General features: G+C 44.3%; 1 protein-coding gene across 1 annotated transcript in view; it reads left to right on the top strand.

Annotated features, from left to right (window-relative positions):
- The window catches only part of ADGRG4 (adhesion G protein-coupled receptor G4), a 109,274-nt gene extending 85,667 nt beyond the window's left edge, over positions 1–23,607 (top strand). Inside the window, exons 18-21 of the mRNA XM_033946863.1 lie at positions 8,113–8,393; positions 11,697–11,798; positions 19,420–19,578; positions 23,461–23,607. Of these exons, the coding sequence (XP_033802754.1) occupies positions 8,113–8,393; positions 11,697–11,798; positions 19,420–19,578; positions 23,461–23,567 (649 nt within the window). The 3' untranslated portion in view covers positions 23,568–23,607. The remainder of the gene's footprint in view (positions 1–8,112; positions 8,394–11,696; positions 11,799–19,419; positions 19,579–23,460) is intronic.
- The last annotated feature ends 1,232 nt before the right edge of the window (positions 23,608–24,839 follow it).

Raw genomic sequence — 24,839 nt, 5'->3', positions numbered from 1 at the left:
TCGGAAATCTGCTACTGGAATTGAGATTCTTTGTGCTTCTCTTGACTTGGTGGACGCCTGGAGGGTCTTGCATCCCTTGGAGAAGGATTTCACTCACGTTTCTCGGGCCCATGCTTCCTTATCTCGTATAGACTATATTCTCTGTTCCCGCTCTGTGTTTGCAGAGATCGTAGAGTCTACGCTGGGGCCCATTGAGGTATCGGACCATGCTTGGGTGGCGTTGGTATGGCAGCTATCTCGGACGCCGGGGACCCCTCGGGGTTGGCGCTTTCCTTGCCACCTTTATCGTGATAGTAAATTTCACGAACATCTGGTAGCCCGGTGGCGCTCTTTTCAGGATACCAATGCAGCTCATTTTGGTACTCCTTCGTTGGCTTGGGAGACGGCAAAGGCGGTCCTTCGGGGTGAGATTATTTCCTATGCTAGTTTTCAGCGGAAAGCGCGCACGCGAGAGCTGCTTCGGCTGGAGAGACTGGTTTCTTCTCTCCGTCGACGCTACGGCACCACTCGGGCACTCCCGGATAGGGCTAGATTGCTGGAGGCTCAGTGTTCGCTTAACTCTCTGTTACACCAACACGCTCGTCGGTCTATGGAGCATTATAGGTATCATCTTTATCGCTTTGCGAATAAGAGTAGTACGTTTCTTGCAAAGCTAGTTCGGCAGCAGCGGGGTAGTTCGCGTATTGCTTCTCTGCAGACGCGGACCTCGGAGATAGTGCATACTGATGGAGACATCAACAGGGAGTTGCGGGATTTCTTTGAGAACTTGTATGCTGCTCCCTCTGACCCTCTGCTAGATGGGGAGGTATATTTGGCTGGTCGGGATCTCCCGACTCTTTCAGCTTCCTCTCGGGAGCAGTTGGAGGCGGAGGTTACTGCAGGGGAGATTGAGCGGGAGATCCAGGCTAGCGCTTTGGGTAAGTCTCCTGGCCCGGATGGGCTGCGTAGCGAGTTTTATAAGATATTGCGAGCTGAGGTGGCGCCTTTGTTGGCTTCGGTGTTTAACGAGGCGGTCGGCCTGGGGGAGCTCCCTCGCCACTTGAATGTGGCACAGATTATTGTTCTGTTGAAACCTGGGAAGGATTCGACAAGACCCGAGTCGTACAGACCGATCTCCTTATTGAATTTTGAGGCTAAGCTTTTTGCTAAAGTTTTGGCCACCCGTCTTGCCTTGGTACTCCCGAGTCTTATTTCTGATCAGCAAGTGGGTTTTGTGAAGGGCCGTGCGATTGCTAAAAATGTCCGCCGTATATTGGCGGCTTTGGAGCGGACTGCACAGGATCAGGTGCCTTCTTTGATGATCAGCTTTGACGCCGAGAAGGCCTTTGACCAGGTAGATTGGGGCTTTATGTTTGAGGTCCTGCGAGTGTACGGTCTCGGCCCCTGGTTCATTCAGGCGGTGCGGACTCTTTATGAAAACCCGGTGGCCCGTGTGTGGGCCAATGATACCCTTTCGGATCCTTTTCCAATTTGTAGGGGTACTCGCCAGGGATGCCCCCTTTCTCCTTTGTTGTTTGTCCTGACTCTGGATCCTCTCATTCGGGATGTGCAGGGTAACCCGGACATTATGGGAATGGTCGTGGGGGCTCATCATTTTAAACTGGCGGCTTTTGCCGATGACCTCTTGGTTTATTTGACGGATCCTCGGGCCTCCCTCCCTGCTCTTTTGGAATGTTTTCGTGAATATGGGGATTTTTCTGGTTTCCGTTTAAATAAGCAGAAGTCGGAGGCTATGGCGTCTCCGGAATCTTTGCGGGTGGAATGGGGGCCGGACTTTCCGTTACGCTGGGCGGGATCCTCTTTTCGATACCTTGGTATTTTGTTGTCTATGGATGTCTCCGCGCTTTACCGTTTGAATGTTGATCATTTGTTGCAGGGAACTAAGGGGCTTTTACGGCGCTGGTTGAATCTCCCTCTTTCCTTGATGGGCCGTGTTCATCTTTTTCGCATGATTATCTTCCCGAAATGGTTATTTGTCCTGCAAACGCTTCCATTCTTTCTTTTGGAAAAAGATATCTTGGGTCTTCAGAGACTGGTGATTTCATTTTGCTGGGGGGGTAAGAAAGGTAAAATGCATCGTTCTTTCCTTCAGGGGTCCTGGGCACAGGGAGGATTGGGTCTTCCCTCGATTCGTTTATATAATTTGGCATGCTTGCTTCGGCATGTCCGGGATTGGCTTTTTCTTGGCTCTCAGCATACTGATCGGGAGTTGGAGGTTGATTATTTTTTTCCGTGGGCTCTGCCTTATCTGTTACAGTGGGACGGGAAGGTGCGATTGGGGCCGGGGGCCCGTAGCTGCTTGGTGGAGCCGCTTCGTCGGGCTTGGAGATGTGTTTCGCGGATGTGGGGTCACTCGCCTTTTAGTTCTGTTCTGCTGCCCATAGTGGGCAATGCGGCCTTCAGTCCGGGTCAGGACAATGTTGTTTTCAAACGGTGGGCGAGGAAGGGACTCCGAACTTTGGAGCAGTTTCTACAGATGGATGGTAGCGTTGTTCCCTTTTTGACTCTCCAGGCGTCCTGGTCTTTGGGGGCGGCGGATCGGTTTGCTTATATGCAGCTCTCCCATTATGCAGCCTCCTTGCCCAGGGACTCATTGACCCAGTCTTTTGCTATCACTGTACGCGACTTTTTCTTTGATGCTCAGTGGGATTGGCTCTCTATCTCTCAATATCATCGCAGATTGGTGGCTCTGCAGCCTCGGCGGGATTATAAGCGGCTTTTGGCATCTTGGGCCCGGGACCTGGGATGTCGCCCGCGGGTGGCGTCCTTGGCTCCTCTGGTGCGCCGGATACCTCGGGTGGTGCAGAGCGCCGAGCTCCGGGAATGTCACTTTCGGGTTTTACATCGGGGATATGTCTCTCAGCAGCGGGCCTTTTATTTCGGATGTGCCCCTACGGCTCTTTGTCTGAAATGTCACCGGGTTGATAATTCTTTGGCACATGGGGTGTGGCTGTGTACTTCAATTTCTGCCTTTTGGATGGAGGTCCGCTGTTATTTGGAATCTTTGGTAGGTTATCGGCTCCCCTCATCGGTGGAAGGGACTATTTTTTTGGCGGAGGGCTATTTAGGCGGCCTTTCTGCAGGGGATAGCCAGCTCATTCGTAAGGGATATATTGTGGGAATGAAATGTATTCTTACTCATTGGCTTCAGGACTCCCCGCCCACCATCTGGTATTGGCGCAATAAATTGCATCTTTTAATGGTCTGGGAGTCCCTGTCCGCTCGGTTCTCTGGATCTCGGAGCAAGCTTTTTCTGTCTGTCTGGGCTTCTTATTTGGATACTCTGCCCCCTGTGATAAAGAGCCAGGTGGTCAATCGCTTGCGGAAGCCAGTTGCTCCTGTTTTGCCAGTGGGTTGAGGGTGGGGTTTTGGGGGTGGGGGGGGGTTGGGATGGAGCGGTTGGGGGGTTGTGACTAGTAGGGATTTGGAGGGCTCCAGGCTATAAGAGTACAGGCCTGGACTCTCGCTGATATCTGAGATTTCTAGTTGGGTGTTCCCATGTTACTCTGTATTGTGGCATTGTACTGAGAAAATAATTGTGTTCTCTCTACTCTGTGTATATCTTTCATGTTGGTGAATAAAAAAGTTTATACTAAAAAAAAAAAAAAAAAAAAGCTTTACTGAAATCCAAGTACACTATGTCTAGAGACTCTCCCGAGTCTAGCTTTCCTGTCACCCAGTTAAAGAAGCTGATAAGATTGGATTGGCATGACCTGCCCCTAGTGAATCCATGTTGACAGGGATCCCTCAGATTTCCCTCATCCAATATTGTGTCTAATTTACCTTTAAGCAGGGTTTCCATGAGTTTACACACTATTGATGTGAGACTCACTGGCCTGTAATTCGCAGCCTCTGCTTTGCAGCCCTTTTTGTGCAGAGGAACAACGTTGGCTGTTTTCCAGTCTAGGGGGACTCTCCCCGTACCTAGGGAGAGATTGAAGAGCGTGGCTAACGGTTTCGCCAGAACATCGCATAGCTCTCTGAGCACTCTTGGGTGCAAATTATCCGGTCCCATAGCTTTGTTCACCTTAAGTCTTGACAGTTCTCTGTAAACATCAGTTGGTGTGAACTCAAAATTCTGAAATGGGTCTTCCATGCTTTGCTTTGCTTCCAGCCGTGGCCCGTGCCCTGATGCCTCGCAGGTGAAGACTGAACAGAAGTAATCATTCAGTAGTTTGGCCTTATCAGAATCTGTATCCACATAGTTTCCTTCTGGCGTTCTAAGGCGTACTATCCCGTTTGTGTTCTTTTTCCTGTCGCTAATGTACCTGAAGAAGGATTTGTCCCCTTTTTTAATGTTCTTCGCTAGAGTTTCTTCCATTCGAAGTTTGGCCTCTCTGACTGCTGTTTTGACCGCTGCAGACCTTGTCCTGTATTCAATGTTTGCTTCTTTTTTCCCCGTGTGTTTGTATGAGAGAAATGCTTTTTTCTTTTCTTTGACGAGGTAAGAGACCTCTTTAGTGAACCATTGGGGTTTCTTTTTTCTTTGCTGTTTGGTTACCGATTTTATGTAGCGTTCAGTTGCCTCATGAAGGGTCAACTTCAAGGTTGACCACATAGCTTCCACATTATCAGTTACTTCTTGAACCTGCAACGTCTGATGGACGAAATCACCCATGCGTGCGAAGTCGGTGCCTCGGAAATTGAGTACCCTTGTTTTTGTTTGTGACCTGGGGAAGCCTTTCTTAAGGTTAAACCATACCATGTTATGGTCACTGGTGGCTAGCGTTTCTCCCACCGAGACCTCCGAGACGCTTTCCCCGTTCGTAAGTACCAGGTCCAGGATGGCCTGGGCCCTAGTGGGCTCTAGTACCATTTGTTTGAGCCGTGCTCCCTTTATGGATGTTAATATCCTCCTGCTATCACAAGTTTTCGTTGAGAGTGTGTTCCAGTCTACATCAGGCATGTTAAAGTCTCCCATCAGAACGACGTCCCCCCGTAAGGTGATATTCTCAATGTCTTCGATTAATTCTGCATCCTTGTCCTCCGATTGTCTTGGGGGTCTGTATACCACACCAAGGTACAGGCATTTTTCTCTGCCTCTGGCCAAGTTCACCCAGATGGATTCCCCAGTATACTTGACATCCGTGATCCTGGTTGTCTTGATGTTCTCTTTGATGTAAAGTGCAACCCCTCCTCCTAACTTACCCTCTCTGTCTTTCGAAGCAGGTTGTATCCTGGCATAGTTATATCCCACCCATGAGAGTCTGTGAACCATGTTTCGGATATTGCTACTACGTCTAGGTCTGCATTAACTATTTCTGTTTCTAGTTCTAGAAATTTATTCCCTAAGCTGTGTGCGTTAACATACATAGCTCTCCACTCTATTCATTGGGGAAATCCTGAAAACCCGACTGGATTGCGGCACTTGAGGAGGGACTTTGAGATCCCTGCTCTATAGGCTTCAGTGCGGTTACTGCGTGGCTTTATAGAAGAGGGGATAAATCTCTATGGGCTTCGGGGCCATTACTGCATGGTCGGCCGCTGTGTGCAGCTTTGTAGAAGAGGGGGGTAAGCTGCGCTAGCGCATCCTAGTGCGGGACTTTTCCAAGTGCTACTCACATTTTGGCCTATTTCAATTTGATCTTTTCTTGCCTTGTGCTAATATTAGCTGAATAGTGATTCCATGCCTCTTGACAGACCCTCTCCTAAAAATAATTTTTTTTTTAAATACTGCTCTGTTAGAACATGAAAATGGCAAATCTAATGCAAAATGCTTTACCACGTCTTGCGTCAGGCCTTTTGTTTTCCTGTGTTAAGCACACATTAGCATTTGATTCAGCTTAGCAAAGGGACTCCTATGTTAGTACTGTTTGTATCTTAGCATCTGTACAGTTGTACAGCAGAGGGCTTGCATGCACGCAGAGAATATTTTGAATGGCCGAATAAATATCTGTAAAAGAAAGGATTGAAATATATTACACAATAGGGATGTGCATTTGTTTTTTGGATGAATGGAAAAATTATGATCAATGAGTGCATTTTTGAGTCATATACCTTTATAGGAAAAGAATGTACATGTATATGGGCCTGGTTTAGGTTGTGTCCTTATTTTTTCTATTAATTTATTGATTTAAAAAATTTCTATAACTAAACAGTTCACAGAGTTACATACATAATTTAAAACAGAATCATCATGACATACATACCTGTAGGAAGGGCAGACAAACCATTGCCAGCATAAGGTGCTTCACCAATAATGTTGAAAATTTTTTGACAAGCAGGCTGCTAGATAAGCCTATCCTTCACACTACTCCTACTGATACTACTTATTGCTAAAGCACTACCAGACATACACAGCTCTATCAGATACATATAAGAAAGAGAGTCTCTGCCAGTGGTGTGCAGTCAGGGTCTTCACGGGATTCACCCCACCCCCTAAAGGCCCTGAGGGTACTTCTCAGAATTTTATTGGTTGATCAGGCAACAGGCAAACGTTGCTCGGCCAATCACATTCCCATTTAGTACGTCTTTAGGTCTGTGAGCTGTCTGAGGGAGAATAAAAGGTGTGTATGTACAGTATTTGGGTGAAGAGGTATGTTCAGGCAGATGTGTGGCTGTTGTAGATCAGTGGTTCCCAACCTTGTCTTGGGGGACCTCCAGTTAATTGGGTTTTCAAGATATCCCTAATGAATATGCATGAGAGAGATTTGCATACCTGTCATTCCCATTATATGCAAATCTCTCTCATGCATATTCATTAGGGATATCTTGAAAACCCGACTGGCTGGGGGTCCCCAGAACAGAGTTGGGAACCACTGTTGTAGATGATGTTATCGAATATTTGCGGTGGCTCCCCCTATGTGTTTCAAGTATCTTCATTCTTCAGGCTGTACTGAATATCGTTCTATTTCAATGACTACCTTCTTTGACAGCAGTTTTCAGCAACTCAAAAATATATCTCACTGTTCATCCTCCAAAGACCTAAAGGACTTTAAGTAAATCAAAACCCTTGAAAAGACAAATAGGCTCATTTTTTACACATAACTACTTTCTAGCCCATTGTTTTCGGAATAAATAGAGTCACAAGACCTGTTTTATGCAGATGTTCCCTGGTAAAATGTTGATCGACTGACAGTAGCTCCATCCCTCTAACCCAGGGGTTCTCAATCCAGTCTTTGGGACACATCAAACCAGCCTGGATTGTAAGATATCCACAATGAATATGCATGAGATAAATTTGCATGCACTACCTCCATTGTATGCAAATCTATCTCTTGCATATTCATTATATAGTACGTAACTTGAAAACTTGAATGACAGGGTTGAGATCCCCTGTTCTACCCCTTGGCCTATAGGATGCCTGATGCCTCTTCTATGCATCATGAGACCTGTCAGGTTCTGCAGTGTCCATTTTTCAGACAGTGAAAGCCTGCAGTATAACCTAGGGCTGGGGCAGTAGCTGACAGTATAGGTTGCCGAGAGGGGCTACTGCTTTCACATTTAATCCTGGCCCAGTGACTGCTGCAGCCATCTGTCTGGCCATGTTGGTATTCTTAAAACGAAGAACGGTGACCGGAATTAATGATAAATGCAGTGGTGCAGTAAAGGTAGCAGGTGCCCGGGACAGTGGTACCCCCCCACTCCTTCCGCACCTCCCACTCCTTCCCACCCACCCCATTCCACACTTGCACTCTCCTTCCCCCCCATACCTTTTAATCTTTACCAGCAAGAGTGGCTTCTGCAGCATACTCCTTGCACCAGAGTTGGATTGCCCTCTGATGTCACTTCCTGGCCCCGTAACCCGGAAGGGATTCAGAGGAGAACCAGGCTGGCACGAGCAAAAATAAAACATAGGTTCGGGGTGGGGGAGGGATGGCACTGGCTTGACGTGGTGTGGTGGGGCGGGGCGGAGAGGTGCCAGCACCCCCACTGACATGGTGCCTGGGGCAGTCCACACACCCTGCACCCCCCTTACTCCACTGTACATATGTTTTATTTGATTTAAGATTGTTTTTAAAATAGAGTCTTTACTATTCACATGCTGAGGCAGAACTTCGCTGCTAGGAATTACTGCTGCTTTCATTTGCAAGCTATGAAACAAAGCTCCTGCAATCTATCTGTGCTCCATAAATGACTAAATGGCATTCTCTCTCTCTCTACATTTCACAGCTGTTGGATTCGTGAAGATACAGTGTTTTATATCTCAGTCGTGGGCTATTTCTGCATAATATTTCTCACGAACATGGCTATGTTCATTATTGTTCTCCTTCAAATAAACTCAGTGAAGTCAATGAATGAGAAAAATCAGAAAGAAGGGTTTTTACATGGCCTGAAGAGCTCTGCCAGCCTGACCTTTCTGTTGGGACTGACATGGGGCTTTGCCTTCTTTGCCTGGGGACCTGTGAAAGTTGCATTTTTCTATCTGTTTTCTATTTTCAACACATTGCAGGGTATGTAAATGTTTTATCATTCAATAATAGGGAAGAGAGTATGTGATTTAAGAGAGAGACTTTGCCTCTGCTTATAATGATGATAATTTCCCACCTTAGAGTCTAAAAAATTTATCAACGTGTGCTACTGTTAAAACGGGTTATTTAGCACAGTGAGAGATTGGAGAAACTGGGCCTCTTCTCCCTTGAAAAGAGGAGACTCAGAAGGGACATGATTGAAACATTCAAAATACTGAAGACTTAGCAGATAAAGACTGATTGTTCACCCTCTCCAAGGTAGGGAGAATGAGAGGGCACTCTCTAAAGTTGAAAGGGATAGATTCCGTACAAACGTAAGGAAGTTCTTCTTCACCCAGAGAGTGGTGGAAAACTGGAACGCTCTTCCGGAGTCTGTTACAGGGGGAAATACCCTCCAGGGATTCAAGACAAAGTTGGACAAGTTCCTGCTAAAGTGGAACGTACGCAGGTGAGGCTGGGCTCATTTAGAGCACTGGTCTTTGATCTGGGGGCCGCCGCTTGAGCAGACTGCTGGGCACGATGGACCACTGATCTGACCCAGCAGCGGCAATTCTTATGTTCTTATGTAAAGAGATCCTGTTTTAAAATAGCAAAACTTGTGCTAAAATAACCCATCTTATTGCTAGCCCACTTTGGTAACTTCTCCCTAAGTATCAGAGCTCCTGGCTCTTAAGCACTTCCAGGCACTATCCCCCAGATTTTCTGACTGGCACCCATAATGGTGGTCGCCTTAAAAGCGGCTGCCGATCGATTACCAATCACACGACAGTGCCAGCTCAGAATCATGCCTAATTCACGCAAAGATAGGCGGCTGAAATGTAGGCCCGGAAAACCCTGGCCTACATTTCAGCCGCCTTTCTTTGTCATGGGATCCTAAAACCAGACCGCAGCTGCCACAAGCTGATCGCAGCTTGGGGGAGTCTCGCCAGCTCAGCTGATTGGGGATAAATTCCTCTGCCACGATCAGCTTATGGCAGCTGGGGGTCTGGTTTTAGAATCCCATGGCAAAGATAGGCTGCTGAAATGTAGGCCAGGGTTTTCCGGGCCTACATTTCAGCAGCCTGTCTTGGCATGAGTCATGACTAGGTAGCCACCTCTGGCGTTGGCCATGCCTACTTTGGCGTTCCATGACCTAAAACAGCTACCTAGTTGCTATTCCAGGATCTTTTATTTAGGTATTGGTAGGCACTTCAATCTTGCCATTTTTTGCTTTTTCTAATGGCGTTTTTCAATTAACTTAGGTGCCGGGAGGGCGCTTACTGACACCTAAGTTTAGTCGCTAGTTTTAGAATTTCCCACTTTGTGCTTCTGATTGGATTTTTATTTATTTATTTATCTATCATACTTGCTATACTGCTGACTCTGACTGGCAGAACTAAGCAGTATATAAAACAAATTTCAAAAGTAAGAGAAATTCAGAAAGAAACTGCAATCAATTGATAGGACAGACAACACAATTACAACCAAGGAGGAGAAAAGTAAGTGAGAAAAGATGAGGGAGGGATGGAAAGAGGGACAGGACAGATAGGGAAAAATATTTGCTTACCTGAATGTAAACCACTTAGGCTATACTGTAAATACCTAAAATATTAAAAATAAATAAATAACTCTAGCCACTTTACTAGGCAGACTAGATGGACCATCTTTTTACCATGCTACTATACATTTACACAACGTTCATTTATTTCTTTGTAGCACATTATTTTGACTATACAATTTATGCATTACTATTATATGTCAAGAAACAGAATATTTACACTGCGTTACCTTTGTTATGATTGGAGGGGGAAAAAAAATCTTCAAACTCCCGGTCTTCCAACAGAGTACCAATTTTTTCTGAATAATTTGGATGTACTTCCAGTAGGAGGAAGGCTAATATCAATGGTCCTTGCTCCAGTGGCCTCCACACTCCTGTCTAAGGCCTGATGGTAGTGGTAACAGCAGCATGGGCCTTTCCTAAACCCCACTCCCCATAAGAAAACCTGTAGGCATGCACATTGATGGCTCCACATACCATATAATCTGTTATGAAGTCCAATGCAGATACTTTTATGCCCCTATTTACTAAAGTAGTATACATTTTTGCTGTTAACTTTTGGGAGCATACCCTACATTTCTGGAAGTGCGTTAACTGAACAGCATTTAATGTGCAATGAAATTAGCTATACCTCTTCAGGTAGCATTATCTGGTCTGTTACCTGCCTCATTAACAGCATTTCTAAAGATGTTAATGACCTCAGCATTAACTGCAAGGCACAGTCGTTGCCTGTTCTCTACCCATTCCTTTCCCTAACATGTATTTTCAAAATTAGCTGTGTAACTTGGGAATTAGTGCTGTTTAACTTTTGGTAAGCGTTAATTGCCATGTTAAGCAGCTAAGACAGCTTAGTAAAAAGCTCCCGTGTGTTTTATTTCAGCCTATAAGAAGATGTTTGAATTTCTGAAGGAAGGTTTATGCTTATTTATAAAATTTTGATATAAAAAGGTCACAGCTATTTACATTAAAAAAATGATTAAAATACGAGGAACTTCATTAAAAATAGAAAAGTAGAGCGGGTACAAGTGGATCAATTTTTCACTCCGTCAAAAATTACAGAGACTAGGAGACACTCGATGAAGTTACAGGGAAATACTTTTAAAACCAATAGGAGGAAATTGTTTTTTCACTCAGAGAATAGTTGAGCTCTGGAACGCGTTGCCAGAGGATATGGTTAGAGCAGCTAGAGTAGCTGGTTTTAAGAAAGGTTTGGACAAGTTCCTGGAGGAAAAGTCCATAGTCTCTTATTGAGAAAGACACAGGGGGAAGCCACGGCTTGCCCTGGATCGATAGCATGGAATGTTGCTACTCCTTGGGTTTTGGCCAGGTGCTGGGGACCTGGATTGGCCACTGTGAGAACGGGCTACTGGACTTGATGGACCATTGGTCTGACCCAGTAAGGCTATTCTTATGTTCTTAAAGTACACATTCATTCAAGAGAAGGCATAACACACACACACACACAAAATAATAATCCGATATTCACCTTAAAATAAATAGCCCTGGGTACTTGTTTTGGATTATACAAACTATTTGGAAATTTGAAGGAACACTTCCACTTTCTGCCCAACCTTCCAACATACAGTATTTTCCCAGGATGAAAGATACTGTGTTACTCAGTCTCTGCCCTGTAGTTTCTAGAAATGCTACAGTGAACTGGAGGGGCATAGTCGGAAAAATATTCCCTAGTGATCTGCAGGATTATATTGACAAATGCTAAGTGGAAATATTTTTGTGCTTTGTTTTAGGATTTTTTATATTTCTGTTTCACTGCTTAATGAAGGAGAATGTGAGGAAACAGTGTCAGATTCATCTGTGCTGTGGTAGGTTCAGTCAGTTTAACTACTCTGGTAAGTCAGCTCTTATTTTCACACCTAATTTGTCTCAGTATTTTGGCTGTTAATTGCAGCAGTATAATACTGTAGCTATGTTGTGACATCAACTCTGTGTATGATTGAAGAGCTAGCCTGAGCACAGAATGGGTGGGGTGAGTAGGGGGGACTTTTGTGGCAGGTTATCCAAGGCAGTTGAATTTTTTCTAATATAATTTTATCGCCGGCAGAGGTGATAACTGCTCCGACGCTTGTAATTCCTATGAGCGTCGAAGAAGTTACCGACACTGCCAGCCCTAAAACCGTGCTATGCATTAGGAGGGGGAGATTTAAGTGCATAGTTCTGTCATCTGTCTCTAGCTTTACATGAGCAGATAGAATTTGCTGGGCTGGACCTCTAAATGGCAGGTGAAATTAAATGTAGACAAGTACCAAGTGATACATATGGGGGGGAAATAAATAATCCCAGCAATAGGTACATATTAGGAGTCATCATCCAGGAAAAGGATCTTGAGGTCACCGTGAACAATACTTTGAAATCCTCAGTTGAGCTTGCCATGACAATCAAGTAAAGAGAGTTAATGAATAGATAATAAAATGGAGAATATCATAATTCCTCTGTCAATCCATGGTGTAATCACAACTCAAGTATCGTGTGCAGTTCTGATTGCCTTTTCACTTCTTCCTCCGTATTCGCTGTGATAGGGGATTAACAGACCCGTGAATACAGAAAAAACGCGAATAACTTTTTCATATGTTATTCGCTATTTTCTATTAAAAACCATCGTGAATATGGTGAAACCGCGAATAACATGGTGGGAGACCTGGCCTGTTCCTGAAGGAGAGGCAAAACATGATGAAGAAAGTGCTGGGAATCTGCAATTTTTCTCTGTAAACACTTGGAATCAGCGATTTCTCGATGCAAGCTGACGTAATTGGGGGGCAAGAGCCAGCAAGCTAAAAACCGTGAATAATCGAAACTGTGAATACGGAGGGAGAAGTGTATAGCATAACTAGAACTAAAACTAAGCTAAACTAAACCTTAAGGGGCTCATAATCGAAAGAGAAAAACGTCCAAAAACCGGCCTAAGTTGGCACTTGGACGAACATTTCTCAAAAACATCCAAGCGCCGATAATAAAACCGGGTTTTGGACGTATTTTAAAACGACCTAGGCCTTCATAGTGCCGCTCAACGTCCAAAGCTAAATGGAGCGTTTCAGGAGGCGTGTCGAGGGCGGGAGTTGGGCGGGACGTGGGCCGGCTTAGACTTAGTCTTACAGTATGTAAAATCGAAAGTTTAACAACAGAGCCTAGAGGGAACTTGGACGTTGTGAGTTAGACCATGTAAAACATGTAAAACATGGTTTAAGTCACAAAAACCCACTTAAACTCACCAGATAAGCACTGAAAACACATAACACAGACCCCACACACACTACCCCAGTGATCACCAACCCCCCAACCCCCATAAAAATTTTATTCACAACTTTAAATTTCAGCCTCCAGACCATGATCACCTGGCTGCCTGGCATAGGAAAGCCTAATTGTCCAGCCCAAAGGCAGCTTAAGTTGTCTTGGGGGTGGGTTAGGGACCCATAGAGGAGGACCCATGCCCATAAGCCCCTGTAATCACTGCATTGATACTTAAACATGTGCACTCCCTATACACCCCCAAAACCCTTTTGTACTGGCATATAAGTGGCTCCTGCAGCCATAAAGGCTATTGGGATGGTAGATAAGTGGGTCTAGGGGATTCTGGAGGTGTTTTGGGGGGCTCACCGTCACCTACAAGCGAGCTGTAGTGAGGAGAAACCATTGTACCCTTTTAGTGAAGTTCATAGCAGTGCCCTGTAAGGTACCCCACTATTTAGGTGGCATGTCTGGGTGTGCAGTCCATCACTTTGCAGATCCCTCCCACGTCCAACAGGGCTTGTTCTAGGCGTTTTGGACTTGGATGGAAAGTTGGACAGAAAAGTGGTTTAAAGATAGACGATTTAGTGGCTTGGACGATCAGATCAGCAGGACATATAATTAGATGATTTTCAAAAGTAAAAAAAAGTTGGACGTATCTTTCGAAAATGTGTCTTAGGCTCTTTTTAACTTTGGACGACTTGCGAGATGGACGTAAACGGACTTAGATGTCCCTTTCAATTATGCCCCTCCACGCTTATATACCGCATCTTCTCTATAAAAATAGAGCTCGACACGGTTTACGGAAAATTAAAGAAAAAAATACAATAGGGATAGGGATAATATAGAAGGAAGCAAAGATCACAATTTTGAGAAAAGCCAAATTTTCAGATATTTTTGGAATAATTGGAGAAAGCCCAGATCATGCAGCTGGATAGGAAAATTATTCAAGAGCTCAGTAATTTTGAAAAGAAGAGACTTCCCTAGTTTTCCAGTATAGATGACGCCTTTCAGCTTAGGAAAGGATAATTGAAGTTTTTGAGTAGGTCTGCTAATCCCAGATCTTGTAGAATTCCAAAATAGAGGAAGGAAGGAAAAATGCCATACAAGATCGTAAATGTAAAGCCAGTGAAGTTTTAGCAAAAGCGGAGAAACCAAAATGATAAAGGGGGTGGGATGGTTCCTCTATGAAGGAAGGCTAAACAGGTTAGGGCCTTTGCCTTAGAAAAGAGATAGCTAGAGGTCTATAAAATCATGAGTAGGGTAGTAGAACAGGTAAATAGGGGATTGTTGTTTACATTTTGAATAGTATAAAAACTGGGGGACACTCAATGAAAGCAATAGTTCACAGATTTAAAAGAAATGGGACAAGGTACTTTCTTGTGCAACAGGACTGGTAGTCTTAACCAGCAGGTTAAACCTTCATTAGCCACGAAGGTTGTAGAGAGCCCACTGTTTTGTTTCCATGCTCCACTTCCCATCACTCTGGGATAAGCTCCATCCCCTCAATCTTATTCTCTCTAAGTGAGGAGTAGGGAGCCTGTCTGTTCTGCTTGAGTTTTTTGAGTTTACATTTTATCTCCATGGGCCATTTTAGGTGCCAGAATCACTATCACAGTGGCCAGGATCCATGGCAGCCACAACAGATGTGGTGCCCTGGGCAAAAGTGCACTTGTGCTCTTTTCAGGAATCATTCAAGGTGGTCTCTGCAATTGGACGCCCTAGACCTTTGACTGCTGTGGTCAAGCAAGGCATGGAGCAGCCTGGACTAGTGGTTGAAGCCACAGTCCTTGACCAGGGAAATGCCATTGCATATCTCCCAGTGAGAAGTTCTGATGACTGATACCAGTTTATTTGGCTGGGGAGTGCATTATGAGAGATGTCCACTGCAAAGGCAGTGGTCCCCATCTCAGAGAATTTGGTCAGATCAACCGCTTGGAGCTGAGAGCAATATGGTTAGCTCTGCAGGTCCTGGGAAGCACCTTGGAAGGAAAGGCAGTCTGAATTTTCTCAGACAACGCAACCACCGTGGCCTATGTAAACAAGCAAGGAGGCACTGCTGAGCTTGGAAGCTCACCTGCTCTTTCGGTGGGCAAAAGCCCATCTCTTGGCCATCTCGGCAGCTCATGTAGCCAGAATGGAGAATGTGCAGCTGGACTTCCTCAGTTATCAGACTTTGGATTCCGGAGAGTGGTCTCTCTCTTGGATGGCCTTCAACTGCATAGGTCAAGTGCATGAGGCATCTGACATTTGTCCTTATGGCCTCAGCATCCAACATAAAGGTGGCTCATTTCTTCAGCCAAAGGTGCGAGCCCAGAAGCACTGGGTTGGACACTCTGGTCTAAGCCTGGCCTGTGGATGAGCTCCTGTATGTGTTCCTCCCATGGCCAATGATAGATAGAGTGCTTTGATGGTTTGATGATGGTTGAGTGATCCTGGTTGCTCCAGATTAGCCGAGGTGGTACACAGACTTAGTATGTCTGCAGAAGGATGATGCTCTTGGGCTTCCTTGTCATATGAATCTTCTCTTAATCTTCTCTCATTGCCCTGGAAAATGCGGAGATCTTTAGTGTTATGGCATGGCTCTTGAGTGTGAAACCTTAGGCCGTAAAGGCTATTCACCTGAAGTTATTGCCACACTCCAGAGGTCTAAGAAGCACTCCACATTAGTGGCCTACACAAAAGCCTAGAAATGTATCAGGTGTGAGCGAAAATGCTTGGTCCTGGTAATTGCACCAGTTTCAGTGGTGCTGGACTCCCTGCAGGTAAATCTGAATAAAGACTTGGCAGTTGGATCTCTCAAGGTATAGATAGTTGGACTTTTCTGCTTCAGAGCGCAGATCAGCAAACGCTCATTGGCATCCCATCTGGATGTATCCAGATTTTTGAAGGGAGCCTTACATTTTTGCCCTCCAGTGTGCCAGCCCTTTTCATCTTGGAACCTTAATCTGGTCCTGCAGGCCCTTGCGAAGGTCCCATATGAGCCTTTGGAGGAGGCGTTCCTGATTGTCTTAACTGTCAGATCTGTTTTCTTATTGGCTGTAATGTCAGCAAGAAGAATGTTGGAGCTGCAGGCTCTGTCCTGCAGGGAACCCTTTCTTTGAATCTCAGAGGTTACCATCTCAATTCAAATGGTCCCTTCCTTCCTAACAAAGGTCATGTCCAGTTCTCATGTAAACCAGGAGTGAAGTTTTCATGTAAACACCTATGGGAGTAAAGAAAGCAGATAGAGTGTTGAATGTTCTAGATATGTGAAAATTTTTGATTCGTTACTTGGAGGTGACCAACAAGCTCTGGCTGATCACCTCTTCGTGCTTATGAATGCGGCACATCAGGGGAGACTGGCATCTAAAATGACCATATCCAGGTGGATCAGGATGGTCATATCTTCTGCCTATATTTGAAGCAGAAAGCAGTCTCTAGTGGCAGTGAAGGTGCACTCCACTCACAGCATCGCTTCCTCTTGGGCAGAGTCTAGAGCAGTCTCACCTGCAGAAATTTATAGGGTGACCACTTGGCCCAATATCCATACATTCATTAAGCTTTATGGGTAGATGTCACAGCTGGGCTGGATACCACTTTTGTGTCCTCAGTACTGGCAGCAGGCTCATCTGTCTTACCCTAGGAATGGGGGACTGTTCTGATACATCCTGCTAATCAAGACTACCACTCCTGTTGCACAAGAAGGAAAGATTAGGTTCTTAATTTGCCAATCTTCTTTCTTGTAAACAGGAATGGTAGTCTTGACACCCGTCCCGTCAGATGTATACTAGCCTGCTTTCTGTTTCAGACATGCCTTCTTAGTCAGATGTCTTGTTTCTGTCGTCTGCCCGGTAGGGTCAGCAATGAAGAGGAATTTACTCATAAGAGAACAGAGCTATTAGTACAGATGGCACACAGGTAGGCGGCTGCTTTTATATCCACCTTGTATGTTTAGTTTAGTAGTGGTTTAAAAGCATTGTTGTTTAATGCTTGTATTTAAAGCAGAACAGACATGTGGTTTTGGGGCGTTTCCACGCACCCCTGTCTTATGTTTGCACTCTAGGACATGCTAGAAACTTTGGTACCGACTGAGGGAGTGGAGCTCATCCCAGAGTGATTGGAGGTGGAGCATGAAAGCAAAACAGTAGGCTCTCTACAATCCTCGTAGCTATTGAGGTCTTCACCCGCTGCTCAAGACTACTATTCCTATTATCAAGAAAGAAGGTTAGCAAGGTAAGAACCTAATCTTTCCTTTTCATTCAATGTCCAATCAAGCTGTTGCCAAAAGATGTGGTCAGGGCCCCTAGCATAGCTGGGCTTAAAAGGGGTTTAGCTAAATCTTGGAAGAAAGTCCATAGATCATTATTAGCTATGAAGACCTGCAAAATCCATCAAAGCTTCCTGGGAATGGGCAACAAGGAACTGCTCTACTCTTTTAAAATTCTGCTGGGTACATGTGACCTGACTTCTGCAAGTGACATAGGTTCCCTTTTATGAAGCCATGCTAGCAAGTGCCATGCAGCAAAAGCCCCAAAGCCCTTTAAATCCCCATGGGCTTTGGGACATTTACCACGGCAGCCCACACAATGGGGCTTGATAAAAGAGGCTCATAATGTTGGGCTTGATGGACCTTAGATATGATCCAATATGGCACATCTTATGTTCTTGTATAATACAGATCTGGCACAAGCCTGAGTCTCTCTCCAAGAAATATGGAATCCATAGCAGTTCCATTTCTCTTAATCTCTAAACTATAGATAACTGATAATGTGAACCATAGTTTTATCACAGTATATTACCTCGGACTGTATGTATAATTTGATAACAATTTGATAGCTTTCTTTCTTGTAACATATTTAACTCTATACAAAATTCTATGTAAAAATATGTTGCCTGTAACCCGCTTAGAACTCTAATTGATGAAGGTTTGGCAGGATAACATGACAGTGATTTCATAGTGTGAACTATGGGCCCATAACCTTTTATATATATAAATGTCCAGAATGATGTACGTTAGTATAAGTTTCCATGCACAAATACCATGCTATGGGAATTGTGCTGCTATCTGGACTACACTTACTTTTTCCACTATTCTTTAAAGGAAGCCTCAGCCCCACCACTCCACCGCAAAATTGTTATTTTGTTGCGAGAAGATTTGTGTGGCTCTTCCTCATTGGCCGTCCTTGTTATATAGTATTCTAAGGTGTTTTGTTTATATTTCCCATTCACAAAAGTGCTTCAATAAATAATTCAATAAATAGTGCTAAATGTTTCTATGTTGTAATGGTACTTAGCTTGCGTTATCCAACTTGAACACAGCCAAAAGCTCAGGAGTCTGACCCGACATGTTTCGCATAAAAAATGCTTTGTCAAGGGTCCCCCGAGTGTGCTGCTGTCATCCGACTCCAAAAAAGTAAGAGAAAGATGATTTCATAGTAGCATAATCCTTCAGAGAAAATTCAGTATTATGAAGATGAATAAAGACCAGGCGAGTGACCTTGGATAACTAGCAAAAGTGTATGTCAAATGATGTGGCACAGTTTAGATGTAAATTTAATTAGCGAAGGTTCTAGCCCACGATCTAGGGGTAGCGCATTCCATAACAAAGGAGCCATGACAGATAATATTGATTTTCGAGTAGTGTCATAGACGATATCCCGAATGGAAGGGATTACCAGCAGGTTCTGAGTGTTAGATCTCAGCGTTCTTGTGGTCTGATAGGGGGGTGAGAATTTTATCGATAAAAGCTGGGGTGTTTGCAATACGAGTTTTAAAGGTGAGAGGGAGAATTTTGTAAGTTATGTGGTGTGTGATAGGCAGCCAGTGAGCATCACGGAGTAGAGGAGTAACATGGTCAAATTTTTTTTACTATGTAGATAAGCTTTATCGCTGTGTTTTGAAGTATTTGTAGACGACGAGACAAATTTCTTTCTGTGTAATACCATGATACAAGGAGTTACAGCAGTCGATGTGTGAAATAACCAAGTAATGAGTGAGAATATTGAGAGAAGGAGGATCTAGGAGAGAAGAAATAGAGCGTATTAATTTTGGATGGTATTGCTAAATATCTTTCTCAGTGGCATTTCTCCAGGTAATGCTGCTGTCCAGAAAAATACTTTTGAATATTGACTCTCTTGATTTTATGGAGCAGTTCATGGATAGATGAAAATATACCTCTGCGTTCTAGAAAAATACCATGCCTTGCTCTTTTTTCACTACATAAAATCCTATTTTATATTGTTTTAGAGTGGAATAAGAAGAGTATAATTGGTGAATCTCAACAGAACAACTCCACACACAAAATATCAACAGAAACTTTTGTGAGAACCAAATCTCTGCAGTCTAGTAATACTTGCTCCACTTTCAATGGATCGCACTCAGAAAATGATAGGATCCTCAAAAATGGTAAGAAAATATGTTTCCCCTGAATCTTATAACCCCCCTCCCCTTCCATAGACACCAGCTCTATGGGTGCCTGAGCACCCCCAATATTTTGGGGACATGTGATTGCAGGGCCAGTGTTAGGAGGGCAAACAGGACACTTTGCTCTCGGCCCCTTCGTTTTAGGGCCCCTCCGCCAAAGGCCAGCATGCTTCCTCCTTGTTTCCACCCTTATCCGGCATCCCCCTGACCTTCCCGGTCTAACTTTAGTAGTTAATTACCGTCTGCAGAGAATTGCCGCACCACTGGAGCATTTCTAAGTGGCAGCTCGTGGACTGTGCTGCACTTTCCCTCTGCTGCGGTACATCCAAGTCCGAAACAGGACATTACATCAGAGGAGGGGGCGGGATCATGGCAGAGGGAAAGTGCATCCGAGGCTGCGGGCTGCCTGTTAGAAACGCTCCAGCACTGGTGATGCTCTGCAGACGGTAACCATTGTGCAATGAATCTGAAATCTTAGGTAGTGTACATCTAATATAATAAAATGGTAGGACGCGCATGCGCACTAAAAAAAACGTGTTCCCTGATCCGTCGCGTTTTTTTTAGTGCGCATGCGCGGGTTTATGTCACCAAACTCGGCAACTTGGACAACAATTGCGCTTATGCTCAAGCCGCCACAACGAATCCTCTCTCGAACCGCACCAGGATCGAGAGAGGAGCTGCGGCGGGGGCTTGAGCATAAGCGCCATTGTTGTCCCCCTACCTAGCTGCGAGGCTGCGGCGGCCTTCCTCATGGTTTCACAGTGTTTGGTCCGCCAAACAATTCTTGCCGTTGACCAAATTTGCCCCACCGTTCCTTCCCTTCCCCCATCAGGTACAGTTCAGCTCCGCCTATGTTAAAAGGAGTTGCTTTGAAATTGGAGCCCTGCCGCCACCGTAACATGTTCCCTCTGCCGCGGTCCCATATGTCAGAGAAGGGGCGGGACCAAGGCAGAGGGGAAAGTGCTACGGCAGTGGCAGGGCTCCGATTTCGACGCGGCTGCTTTTAACATTGGTGGAGCTGCACTGCACCTGATGGAGGGAGGGAAGGAAAGGTGGTTGTGCGCTGTTGAGCCCCTCTGCACGGGCCCAAACCAAAAAAGGAGCCAGGACTCTTCCCAACCCGGCGCCGCCAGACCCGACAAAACGGCCCTACACTCACAGACCCGCGAGCAGGGTTGCCATGGAAACCTAACCGGAATTACATGCAGTCGCGCAAGGGTCAGTGAGAGGGGATCAGGAGCTAAAGAGAGATTGAAAAAAACAAACAAACAACAGTGCACAAGTAGAGAGAGACACACAGATAGTCACAGAAGGACAGGGGGCTAAAGACACAGATTGAAAAAATAACAAAACACAGAGGACAAGGAGAGAGAGACACAGGAAAAAAAATGACAAACAGACATACAGCAGCCAAGGAGACAGACATACTTACATACAGCGTCCAAGTAGACAGACAGAGAGACAGCAAAAAAATACAAACAGCCAAGGAGACAAACAGAAAAAAATAAAAATTACAATGCCCAAGGATAAATTCAGGAAAAAAAAACCTTCCAGACATACAGTGGCCAAGGAGTTAGACTGAAAAAAAGGCATACAGACATACAGCAGCCAATGAGACAGACAGACTGACAGCGACCAAGTAGACAATCAGCAAAAAAACACAAACAAACACACAAAGCAAAAAATTAGAAACATACAGCGGCCAAGGAGACAGGCATGCAACAAATAGGAAAAATAAAAAAACTTTTAATAAATCAACCATACATGAAGAAGGAATAAAAAAAAAAAAAGGGAAAAGACACCTACAGGGAAATACAGGATCAAGAGCATACAGAGAAAACAAGTTTGCAGGAATCAGGAACATATAGAGAAAGGAGAGCAGAGACCCCTGCAAGAAGAGAAAAATAGCAAAGAGACTGGGGATGAGAAAGAGAGCAGAGATGCTTGCAGGGAGAAAAAGCTAAGCAGTAATGTTACAGCTTGAGAGTGCAGACTGAGGAAGAAAGCAGAGACAGCACTACACAGGGAAATGGAGGGAGGAAAGAGACAGAAAGAAAAATACAGACAGACATAAATTCTAGCACCCGTTAATGTAACGGGCTTAACGACTAGTAGAACTATAAAAGAGGAAAGATCAGAATGGATATGACATAATATAACATAAATGTTTATTTATATATTGCATTAGTCTTTCGGTTCAAGGCAGTGTACCATCAGGAACAGTAATTTAACAAATTAGAATAATATAGTTTTACAAACGTATAAAAAACAATAAATGAAAAATTGAGGTTTGTGATGGAATCTGAGTATAATACTTTATGGGGCAAATATAAGGACTTTAACCCATAATGACCTCTGTTATTTGCAATTAGAACCCTCTGCAAACAATGGGAGTTGTGGAGTAACTTAGGGCTCCTTTTTCGAAGGCGTGGTAGCGATTTAACATGTGTAATAGCATGCGCTAAACCGCCAGACGCGCTAGCCGCTACTGCCTCCTCTTGAGCAGGCGGTAGTTTTTTGACTAGCGCGGAGGTTAGCACGTAATGAAAAGTCGTGCGCGCTGAAGCCGCTACCGTGGCTTTGTAAAAGGAGCCCTTAGTGTTTAGAGCCAGCCTGAGAATTAGGGAAGTCAGAATTCAAATCCCACAAGCAGTGGTATAATGAGTGTGAGAGGCACCCAGGACAGTGGCACCCAGGACAGTGGCACACCCCCAACCTCATCCACCCCTTCCCTACCCCCTCCTGCCATGTGCACGCCCCTTCCTCATACCTCTTTAGCGTTCGCGATAGGAGTAGTAGCCCCAACCTGCTGCTCGTGCCAGGGTCAGCTCTTCCTCTGACATCACTTCCTAGGCGTGGGTCCAGGAAGTGACATCAGAAGAAGAGTTGACACTGGTGCCAGTAGCAGGTTGGGGTTGCTGCTCATGCCACAAAGGTTAAAAAGGTACAGGGAAGTGAATTGGCATGCGCATGCGGTTGTGGGGGTGGGAGATAGAGAGGAGGATGCCCAGGGCACCCAGGGCAGACTGCCCCCCCCCACCTCCCCCTTACTATACCACTGCCCACAAGACAGTACTTGTAATTTGGGGTATGTCATTTGTCTCATGATCAAATTTAAGACTGTAAACTCTCCAGGGACAGGGAAATACCCCATGGACTTGAATGCAACTCACCTCAAACTGCTATTGGAAAAAATTACATTACATTAGAGATTTCTATTCTGCCATTGCCTTGCGGTTCAAGGCGGATTACAAAAGAATTACAAAAAGCAAATTACATGAAGAAGATATCTGGTAATTTCTAGAGGAGATAAAGAGTAGATGAGGTTGCTTTGGGGAATCAGGAAGATATTGGGAAGTGGTATTGGGAGGTGGGAAGGAGCTAGCATTATTAAGTCGTTTGCAGGAATTTCTTGAAAAGAATGTTTTGTAGTCTGGGGTCATAATTAGTAGATTGGAGATTTGGTTGTCGAGTTTTGCTGCTTGTGTGGCTAGGAGGCCATCATATAGTTTTTTCCGTTTGACTTCTTTGATTGGGGGGGGGTGCGTGAATGAAGTGTGGGTTTTCCTAGTGAATATACATTAACATGCATCAAGCCTTGATAAATAGACCTCATAATAAATTCAAAATATACATTGATAGATTCAGATTCCCTGTTCATTTAATCTATCCAAAGAATGAATGATTAATTAGATAGAAGCAGCACAGGTAGAGATATCCTATAAAAAATCTTTTTCCAGGCTCTGCCATAGGCTGATATGGTAAAGATATCATCCCAACCACATTAAGATCTTTTCCCAACTAACATGAGTTGGGAAGCTCTTCAGTAATATCACAGTACTGATAACAACTTATATTTTCTAGATGAATCATATACCAACCCATGTTGGGGGCTGCCTATAAAACAAACTCTTGGACTTCCAAGCATAAGGAGAATGGCGCCTACAGCAACTGAAATTCACAAACCGTAGATGTTATATGGCCTTATTTTCATCATAGCTATGTGTATATTTACTGATGCATTTTGTCTTTCATTTTATTGACTGTGTAGCATGACATAGTACTAAATTAATGGAAAAACAGAAGGAACATACCATAGTAAATTATATTTGGCTGGAAAAGAAACAATGGTGTCTTTGTGCTTTGAGTGAAAGTCTTGTATGAATGCAACTAACAAATTCCTATGGAAATACATGTGTGCTGTGCAGTATATGTAAACAAACAAACAGTGATGTCCAAAGAAAGCAGGTGAGCTGATATGTTTCATGGATCTGCTTTAGTCACTCGATGACTCGACATATACATGTTTCGGCCCAACCGGCCTGCATCAGAAGTCTTACGCTTGGCAGAAATACCATTAAGCTTTTTGGCCCACTTTATGTATTAAGCGTATGTGAGCTTATAAAGCACTCTGGTGGAGGAACTCATGCTGGAATCCTCAGCTTGAGATAAACATGGCCACCTATGATGCAGCTCACCTGTTTTCTTCTCTTTCTGCATTTAATTCTTCATCTTGGTTTTGATGCGATATTGGCAAAGATTCTTCAGGATTCTTCAAGATCTCAAGAAAGTATCATTTCACCATTTCTCTGGGAGGTGTTGAGAAGATCTTGGGAAAATTTATTAACCGTAGATTATTAATTCTATTATAGTTTTCAAGTGTCTCAAGTTTTTCCACAGAATAATGTTATCTTTAACAATGAAATCTTGATTTTGTTTTAATGTTATAATCTCTTTATCAATTTTTTTAATGTCTGTCTTGTACAAGGCAAATTCATTTTGTAAGATGTTAATCTCTTCTTGCGGAGGGGGTTCATGGCTGAAGATTCCCTTAGGGCATCAAGATACCCTTGAGCTGGCCCTGCACCTGGCACTATACATGGCCACTAGAAGGCAAGTAGTGACTGGTCTTTTTTAGATTCCTAGCAGAACTACCAGAGAAGGAAATTGCTTATTTTGAAAAATGATTAAGAAATGCAGCAACTATGAATGCATACATTGTAAGGTTTTATAGTTGAATTAATATTGTTTGTCACACCATATGGTAGGGCTTGTCTTTCCCTTTACACAGGGGTGTCAAAGTCCCTCCTTGAGGGCTGCAATCCAGTCGGGTTTTCAGGATTTCCTCCATGAATATGCATGAGATCTATTAGCATACAATGAAAGCAGTGCATGCAAATAGATCTCATGCATATTCATGGTGAAAATCCTGAAAACCCAACTGGATTGCGGCCCTCGAGAAG

Source organism: Geotrypetes seraphini, chromosome 5, assembly GCF_902459505.1.
Source record: "Geotrypetes seraphini chromosome 5, aGeoSer1.1, whole genome shotgun sequence".
Classification (NCBI taxonomy): domain Eukaryota; kingdom Metazoa; phylum Chordata; class Amphibia; order Gymnophiona; family Dermophiidae; genus Geotrypetes; species Geotrypetes seraphini.
This window is presented reverse-complemented; position numbering and strand designations above follow the sequence as displayed.